The sequence below is a fragment of the Megascapheus bottae genome, chromosome 28, assembly GCF_031878675.1.
Source record: "Megascapheus bottae isolate mThoBot1 chromosome 28, mThoBot2.hap1, whole genome shotgun sequence".
NCBI lineage: Eukaryota > Metazoa > Chordata > Mammalia > Rodentia > Geomyidae > Megascapheus > Megascapheus bottae.
The window spans coordinates 4,553,382-4,563,122 of NC_143536.1; the positions used below are offsets into that span (position 1 = coordinate 4,553,382).

Genomic DNA, 9,741 nt, shown 5'->3' on the forward strand with positions numbered 1-9,741 from the left:
TGCACATTTGTCACCTGCCTATTTGGGGGAGAAAGTCATTGTTTACTGTTGTATGAGTGTTGAGAGGACATTAGCACCGTGTTTTGTGTACTGGTCTAAAACTTGTTAGAAACAGAGCCACTGTGGGTAACTTCCTCCATGTTACTAACATGTCAGTGTCTGGCCCCGCCTCTGCCCTCCCTCTCAGGTGACTGTTTGGGTCAGGCCTGTCCAGTGTACACATCTGGCCTGAACTACTGGTGGCGGGCCCAGTGCAGGTGTGTTCCAGCCCTTGGGGAGAAGGGGTCAACCTAGAAAGAGACGCTGCACGTCCACACTTGTTTTTCAGTTTTAGAGGCTCACAGCTTTGCTGGAGCGTCACTGGGGACAGTGTCACGCTGGCCAGTGCTGCAGAAGACACAATCCAGAGCCACTAGTGCCTGCTGTATCACAATTTTAAACATACATACATACATACATACATACATACATACATACATACATTCGTACTGTTAACTCTCCATTAAACTAATTTACCGTGCAGTCTAAACATCAGAAAACATTTTATATCCATATACAAAACTTAAAAAGAATTCAGCTGTCATAAACAAAGCAACAGCGTCAGGTACCAGTGGCTCAGGCCTGTAATCCTAGCCATTTAGGAGTCTGAGATCTAAGGATCTCAGTTTGGTTCAAAGCTAGCCCAGGCAGAAAAGTCCATGAGACTCTTCAATTAGCCACCAGAAAACCAGAAGGGGCACAATAGCTCTAAGTGGTAGAGTGCTAGCCTTGAGTGAAAGAGCTCAGGGTAGCACCCAGGCTCTAACCAAAACCAAACAAAACCAGGAAGCAATAGAAAGTGACTATAAAGTAGAACAACTCTAACTTGAGCATAACTTGAGCGTAACTCCGTGGGTATGGATGGGATCCGTGGTAGAGCACTTGTGTCTACCTGGGCTGGAGCCCTAGTATCCGGAGAAAAAAGTAGCACAAAGTACAATGACTGTAAAGGTTCAAACCCAGAAGGCAGGGGGCTTCTGTTGGGGGAATGGCTGGAATTTGGTCACCAACCCTGAAACGATTCTGAGTTTAGCTTTGATGGTTCCTGGCCATGACAAGGTCAACAGTCTAGTGGAAAAGGGTACAATCTTGAAACTTCCTCTGAGAACAACCTTGTTCAGCCTGCTGGGTGGCTGGCGTTGGGGGGAGGAGCACAGACGGAGGGAACAGACAGATACTGTCACAGGTGGCCAGAGGAAGAGGGCCACACCTTTCCTCCTCCCTCCTCATCTGCTGTGGAGCAGAGAGGTTGCCTGGGGTGCGAAAGTTGGTGATGATGGGAGGGAGATGTTGGGGGGTGAGGGGGATTGGGATGGTGGTGGTGGTAATGGCTGCTCTGCAAAGACTAGCAAAACCTCTAGAAGCGGCCGGGAGTTTGGCCTAGTGGTTAAAGTGCTTGCCTAGCATGCATGAAGACCCGGGTTCAATTCCTCGGCACCACATACATAGAAAAAAGCCGGAAGTGGTGCTGAGGCTCAAGTGGTAGAGCTCTAGCCTTGAGAAAACCCAAGGACAGTGCTCAGGCCCTGAGCTCAAGCCCAGGACTGGCAAAAAAAAAAAAAAAAAAAACCCTCTAGAAGCCTAGATCCTGTGAGGGGAGACAGATGCTCACTAGAGAAGGTGATGACACGATGACACATTACAGACGCCAGGGCAACAGATGGTGAAGGTAATTGTGGAAGTGTGGGTGGAGCCCAGCGACAGTGGAGGGGAGGAAAGAGCCCAGGAGGGGGCTACCACTGTATGCCAGTTCATGCCCAGCCCTGAAAGTCCAATTCATTTTCTTTCTTTCTTTTTTTCTTTCTTTCTTCCTTCCTTCCTTCCTTTCTTTCTTTTCTTTCTTTTTGGGTCAGTCATGGGGCTTGAACTCTGGGGCCTAGGTGCTGTGCCTGAGCTCTTCAGCTCAAGGCGACTGCCCTACCCCTTGAGCCACAGCCCTACTTCGTTTTTTGGTGGTTAATTGGAGATAACCGTTTCTTTAATGCCTGGGCTGGGATCCTCAGATCTCAGCCTCCTGAGTAGCTAAGATTACAGGCGTGAGCCACCACGCCTGGCTTGAAGGTCCAATTTCTAAAGGCTTGAGACATTCTGGGTTACTTGCCTGTAATTCGCGCCTTGTGTAAACAGGAGTGGCATTCCAACAGCCCCCCTTGTCCTGTGGGACCAAGTTGCAAGCCCTAGCGGGCGCCTGACTCTAGACAGCACTGAGCCCACACCTCACACACAGGGCTGACACAGCCCAGGTCAGGGCGGGCAGTGGTATGGTTGGCCCTCCGCAGTGTAAATGCCTGGTGGAGTCTAAATGCTAAAGTCTATGAACTATTTTATTCAAGTCGTCCATGAACAAGGGGCAGAGCAAGTCAGACAATCCTTTGGAAAGACTGGGTGTGGCCATGAAGGATGGCAGGGAAATGGCTACTTTACGTACAAGTCTCCCTAATGTCCCCTGAGGCAAGAAACGGCCCACGTGGGGATTTGGTTTCTACGAGAGGAATTACTGGAATCTCCAGGGAGCGCAGACCTGTAAGGCAGCGCCTGTCATGCCCCAGAATCTGACCTTACATCCAGACAGCAGCACCGCCTCCTAAAGCAGGCTCCGCGAGAAGTTTCTGTCAAAGACCAAAGTAGTGACGGTGAGAAGTTTCTGTCAAAGACCAAAGTAGTGACGGTTCAGGGCTTTGCAGACTGTGACATTGGTGTCACAGTTCCTGACTTAAGCTGGAGCACAGTGAATGTAAGCAGAAATATGTGGCACACTTGAAACGGAGGAGAGTAAGCTAGGACGACCTCATCACAGGCTACGTGAGGCAGGTGTGTTAATCAGCTCACATGGACATTCTGTAATGCATGTGTATCAAAGCAGTAAGTGCACTGTATGTTCTGTCACTTAGGCCTCACAAAAGCTCTGTCAGAAAGCCAAACTCCAGGGAGAAGACTGTGACTGCAGCATTCCCAGACCTGGCTTTGCTGCAGCTTGATACTCAACTTCAGAGGGTTTCCACCCTTGCCAGGGTGGTTTCATTTTCAGCGGGGTCCATTTTGTTTTAATCTCCTGAGAAGAGCTAGCTTTTCTCACAATTTGCAGCTTCATCTACTGCTAGGCTCATGTCCATTAGCAAGGAGGAAGCAAGGCGCTAGCCCTGCTGACCCCGCCTTCTGTCTATATCACCTGCCCCCAAACACATCCCAGAGGGGTTTGGCATAGTGAGGACCTTGACTAACAAGTGCCACCCCCTCCTTCACCTGGGTCAAGAACGAGGCAAGGATGGACCCTCCAAACAAAACCAGATCCATGGCCTGAAAAGGAGGACACAGAAACTGGGAGCTGGCAGACACCCTGTCATGACCACACTTAAAGGGCCAATCTGGGGGCCAATTAGCAAAGCAGACATGAAATTCTTGTGTCCTCACTGTAAGAGAGTCAGCTCTACATCAAGAAGTTATAAAGCAGATGCCAGCTATGAAGACCTGTCTGGCACACCGGATTTGACATCCTAGACACCTTAATCCCTTGGGGTTATCAGTGACAGGAACCAGGTAGAACTTTAAGGAATTATCTAAAGTAATAATGAAGTTCTCAGGGTATGAACAACCTAATCTCTCTGGGTATCTGGATGTGGGTCAGTCACAGGAGTATTCGGTGTAACTGCTGTTTCTGGGGTTAACCCTTGTTAGGCCCTCAGTAGCTTCTCGCTGAACAAAGGACAGTTGGCGCTTTCTCTTGGCTGCCTAGGTTTCAGCGCCACCTCGTGGAAGGTAAGTAGAACTACTGTGGCATCCTCTCCAACAGCTGCTAGGACAGGCCTTCATATTGCAGACAGTGCAATGGGGAGGAAGAGTTCTAGAGACACAGCACCTGGGCCAGAAGCATGCCCTGTAGCTCACAAATAAGTCACATAAAATACACAAACAAAACAACCCTCTTTTCCCTCCCCAGCACTTCTGAGGCTTAAGTGTGTATGAGCAGTACCCGGCATAGAGAGCTGAGCCATCTTCACAATGGCTATCCTCATCTATAGGGGGGTGGTCAGTCCAGCTCAGGTGCTGTGGCTGCTACTGGCTGGGCCACCTGTGGTCCTTGGGGAATCATCACACAAGCCCTGAAACAAGGTGTCCTTTTTCTTCCACATTATCAGGGGAGGGAGGACCGAAACTGCTACTTCTTTTCTGAAGAAAGCTCAACCTTGTTGTGAACTTGTTTCAAACTCACGGAGAAGTTGTAAAACTGGCACAACTCTCACACTCTACCATGATTCATGTATTTTCTAATGTCTGTCACACTTCATCTACTATTCTCTACTCTATCCACCTTTGTCCCTTTGTTTGCTTTTTCTAGGCTGAGTGTATTGTAGGCCTTATGTCCCTCAACCCACCACTGAGTCTGGAATTTTACCTTAGGATTTCCCCAATAACCAGTCTGTTTACTAAACTTGGGCACTGAGTTGGATCTGCCCTGCCACTGTACTTAGGCAGTGTGTGACAAGACTGCAAACATCTTAGGGGCAGGAGTATCATGGGCCAGATACTGAGGTACTATTTCCTGGTTTTAAGGGGTCCACATGGGCCCAGTTTGGAAGTTTCCTACCAGCACTTCTGGACAAAGGGACCCATTCATACAGGGCTCTGTTTCCAGAGCAGGGTGAATACCTGACCATAAAACTTGACGCAGCGCTGGGTGAGGTAGAATGGAGTAGGTCCTTGCAGTCCGGAACTCAAAGGTCACATGGTAGATCAAGCCTACAGAATACAGGTCGCTGATAATGCAGGTAGCAGAAATGAAAGCTAGAAGAAATCTAATGCTGGGTGCCATTGCTCATCCCTGTAGTCCTAGCTACTCTGGAGGCTGAGATCTGAGGAGCATGGTTCAAAGCCAGCCCAGGCACTAAAGGCCAAGAGACTCTTATCTCCAATTAACTACTAGAAAATTGGACGTGGCAATGTGGCTCAAGGGGTAGGGTGGTTGCCTTGAGCTGATGCGCTCAAGACTCAGGCCCAGGCCTAGGCTCAGAGTCCAAGCCCTAAGTTTGACACACACATACAAACACACGCGCACACCCTAGAACTCTAACTCTTTCTTGACCACTCTCAGTTGAGCCCTTGGTGCCTAGGTTTACTGTGATGCCCAGATCATGGATCCCCAAAGACCACCAAGGAGCCGATTCTGATGCAAGCACACCAGAGATGCTTATTGCAAGCTCGAGCCTGGGCTCAGAACCCTCACCGACGCAGCGGATCTGAGTCGAGAGCCCCGACCCATCACCTAGCAAGGCTTTTAATAGGGAATTTCCAGTGTAGGAACTACACGATTGGTTTGCAAGACCCTCGGAGACCCGCACCCAAGGACGCAAACACGGACCACTGGATGCAAGAAGCAAGAGGATTTTATTCGGGCATGCTCGGGCTCCCAGGTACACGTGACCTCGAGATCCGCAAGGTTCGGGTCAGTGGCTGAGAGCCCTGAGCTGTCTTGGGGATGACCTTTTATAGAACCCTATAATCCGTTACAGCAGAGCCCGCACTTTTTAGCCAGTAAATTTAAAGTATTACAACCAGGTCTGCACGCAGGCAGCCAATCCTCTCAGAGCAAATCATACATCTTGGCCAATCATGGCTCTGATGGGGTCCATCAGGGTGTATGTGCTGAGTCGCATACCTCTGTAAGACCCCCGACTCAACGGGACGTCTACAGATGGAGCCCCTTCCCAAGGAACAGCGAGACCACGCAGTTGGATGCAAACAGCAAGAGGTTTATTCGGGTACACGGGCGCCCGGGGCGACAAAGTCTCCTAGAAGACTTGCGTGCCGAGGCTTGGGGAGAACATGTATTTATGGGTGGCGGAAGCACAATTACAGAAGCATAGACATAGTTACAGTGTAGGGATTGGTTAATTCAAATAAGGCTGGGGGTTTACCCTGGGGAGTAGTGGAATTTTCCTCTTTGGCAAGAAAACTATAAGCGCATGGCAAAGCCACAGCAGATTTCTGATCCAAAAAAAAAGGAAATCTATCTATTGCTGCATAACTAATAACACAAACAGCAACTTTAAGCAACAACCCACATTTTCACGTGGGAGGCGTGGACCCAGGCAGCAATCCCGTCTACTTTGAGAGCGGTGGGAGTTGTCAGTAGGACTGTATATGGTCCTTTCCAGCGCGGTTCCAGATTCTTGGTTTGGTGTCGTCGCACCCACACGGAGTCTCCAATTTGGAAGGGATGCGGGACGACAGGCTTGTCCTGCTGCTCCCGATATGCCGCCGCCAGGGGTCTCCAGATTTCCTTCTGGACTATCTGAAGAGCCTGTAAATGAGCTTGCAAAGAGGGGCTATTAGCATAATCAGAAACATAGGGGTGGAGGAAGTTCACAAGGGGAGGGGGTGCTCCATACATGATCTCAAAAGGAGTTAACCCATGGGGGCCTGGGGTATTGCGGGCTCTATACAAAGCTAAAGGGAGTAGGCTCACCCAATCCTTCACGCCAGTTGCCAATGCTAATTTGGTTAAAGTCTCCTTAATTGTTCTATTCATTCGTTCTACCTGTCCTGAGCTTTGGGGTCTGTAAGCACAATGCAACTTCCAATCAATCCCCAATAACTTGGCCACCAACTGACTTACCTTTGAGACAAATGCTGGCCCATTATCTGTCCCTAGTACTTGAGGCATGCCATACCTGGGAAAAATTTCTTCCAGCAGTTTCTTGGTTACTACTCTGGCTGTTTCATGCTTGGTGGGGTATGCCTCTACCCATCCAGAGAAGGTATCTATGAATACTAGGAGATATTTGTAGCCATATTGTCCAGGTTTGATTTCTGTAAAGTCGATTTCCCAATGAACCCCTGGGCGATGTCCTCTCACCCTGGTTCCAGGTCCAATTTTAGTCCGTCCTGCATTTACCCGAGCACATGCAGGGCACTGATCGGCCACTTGTTGTAGGGCCTCCTCTTTTCCCAGAAAATAGCCAAAGTTTTCCTGACGGTCCATGAGAGTTTTCATTTTATTTTTACTTAAGTGAGTCCAAGTATGGAGGTCAGAGATTAGTTTAAGAGTCCAGTCCCTAGGCCATACTGTTTTTCCATCAAAAGTCCATTGTCCTTGTTTGGGGTCATAGGCCGCCCCCATTTTCTTAAGGCACTCTATGTCCCTTGGACTGTATGGGAGCGGAGGAGGACTGCGCCGTTTTTCCATCACTGGAAGGACTTGTACTTGTGGATTCCCTTTCAGCGCAGCTTCCCTGGCTGCTCTGTCCACTAAGCGGTTACCTTTAGCTTCCAACGACTCCCCTTTCTGGTGGCCCGGACAATGTATGATGCTCAGCCTCTTGGGCAAGAATAAAGCAGTCAACAGAGTTATAATCTCGGTCTTATTTTTAATGTCCTTTCCTTCTGAGGTCAGTAGGCCCCTTCTCCTATAAATTTCTCCATGTATGTGAGCGGTGGCAAAGGCATACCGACTGTCCGTGTAGACACTGAGCCTCTTACCTTCAGCCATTTGGAGGGCCTTTGTTAGGGCAATCAGTTCTGCCCTCTGGGCTGACGTCCCAGGGGGCAGCCTTGCAGCCCAGATTACCTCAGTCTCAGTGGTAACGGCCGCCCCTGCCCTCCGTTCTCCATTCTCCAGAAAGCTGCTTCCATCTGTGAACCAAGTGAAGTCAGCGTCTTGAAGAGGGCGGTCTGTCAAGTCAGGTCGGGTCCCATGGACCTCTGCAAGAATCTGCGCGCAATCATGAGAATCTACCTCCCCAGGTTGGGGCAGTAGGGTGGCTGGATTGAAAGCTGTCACTGGGCCGAACCGGATTTGCTCCTTGTCCAGAAGCATGGCCTGGTAATGGGTCATCCGAGCATTGGAGAGCCACCGATCAGGGGGCTGTTTTACCAGGGCCTCCACGGCGTGTGGGGCCAGTATTGTTATTGGCTGCCCCATGGTCAATTTGCTAGAGTCTTTAATGAGGGTGGCGATAGCTGCCACCATCCGAAGGCAGGGTGGCCAGCCGGAGGCCACTGGGTCTAATTTCTTAGAGAGATAGGCCACTGGACGCCTCCATGGGCCTAATTTCTGAGTCAAAACTCCCTTGGCATATCCTTGCTTTTCATCCACAAATAATTCAAAGGGCTTGGTTAAATCAGGCAGGCCCAAGGCTGGGGCCTGTAGCAGGGTCTCTTTTATCTGGTCAAATGCCAACTGTTGTTCCTGCCCCCACACATAGAGGGTCCCTGTTTTAGTAAGTAGGTATAGGGGCGCAGCCACTTCTGCAAATCCCGGAATCCACAACCGGCAGAACCCAGCCGTGCCCAAAAATTCTCTCAGTTGCTTGGGCCCTTTCGGGACAGGAATATTCATAATAGCCTGCTTCCGTGCCTCTGTAAGCCATCTCTGCCCCATCCTTTACCAAGTACCCGAGGTAAGTTACTTGCCTTGAACAGAGTTGAGCCTTCTTAGCGGAGGCTCTGTATCCCAGGTTTCCCAGGGTCTGTAAAAGTCTCTTGGTTCCAGACTCACAGTCCTGCTCAGTCCTTGCTGCTAGCAGGAGGTCATCCACATACTGGAGGAGTATTAAATCAGGATTCTGCACCCGGAAACTGGCCAAATCTCGGTGCAATGCTTCATCAAACAGAGTGGGGCTGTTTTTGAACCCCTGGGGTAATCTAGTCCAGGTTAATTGCCCCGAGATTCCCAGCTCGGGGTCCTTCCACTCAAAGGCAAAGAGGAGCTGGCTATTGGGGTGCAGTCTCAAACAAAAGAAGGCATCCTTTAAGTCTAGTACAGTATACCAGCTGTGCGTCGGAGGCAAGCCACTTAGTAAGTTATATGGATTTGGCACAGTGGGGTGAATGTCCTCCACTCTTTTGTTAACTTCCCTTAGATCCTGTACTGGTCGGTAATCATTAGTCCCAGGTTTCTTCACAGGCAGCAGAGGGGTATTCCACGGGGACTGGCAAGGCACCAGTATCCCCTGATCTAACAGTTTCTGGATGTGGGGCCTTATTCCCAACTTGGCTTCTTGTGACATTGGATATTGCTTTATGGAAACGGGGGTAGCGCCAGCTTTGAGCATAATAACAAGGGGCGCTTGATGTATAGCCAGTCCCATTCCTCCCGTCTCCGCCCATGCTTGGGGAAAGGTTTGCAGCCAGGAGGCAGGTGGAATTCCCTCAGTTACTTCTTTTTCATATATTCTATATTCATCTTCAGCATTGAGGGTAAGTACATATAAGGGCTGTCCTTGGGGGCCAGTAATGTGGGCCCCATTTCCCTCAAAATGGATTTGGGCTTTTAATTTTGTTAATAGGTCTCTTCCCAAGAGGGGGTATGGGCAATCAGGAACATGTAAAAAAAGAGTGGGTCACCCTACCCGTTGCCAATTGTATTTTCTGGTCAGTTGTCCACCGGTACCTCTTCCCTCCGGTGGCTCCTTGTACCCACGCAGATCTCTCACTTAGTGGGCCAGGAGAACGGGTCAGCACGGAGTGCTGGGCTCCGGTGTCTACTAAAAAGGTGACCGGCTGCCCCCCTACAGACAATGTTATCCTAGGCTCAGGGGGGGGCTCCTGGCCTGGACCCCCCTAATCATCCAGGGTTAGGAGGGAGGCCTGAGGTTTAGGCTTTCGAATTCCCTTAGATTTCTTCGGGCAATCGCGAACCCAATGCCCTTTTTCCTTGCAATAGGCACATTGGTCTTTCTCAACTCCGCGTGGGCCCCGTCTGTC

General features: G+C 50.0%; 1 protein-coding gene across 1 annotated transcript; it reads right to left on the reverse strand.

Annotated features, from left to right (window-relative positions):
* Positions 1–6,082: 6,082 nt before the first annotated feature.
* Positions 6,083–7,156, reverse strand: LOC150045022 (uncharacterized). The gene is made up of 2 exons (XM_090319850.1): positions 6,708–7,156; positions 6,083–6,362 (listed from the first exon to the last, which is right to left on the reverse strand). Exons 1-2 carry the CDS (start codon positions 7,154–7,156, stop codon positions 6,083–6,085), a joined length of 729 nt encoding a protein of 242 aa, XP_090175976.1.
* Positions 7,157–9,741: the final 2,585 nt, after the last annotated feature.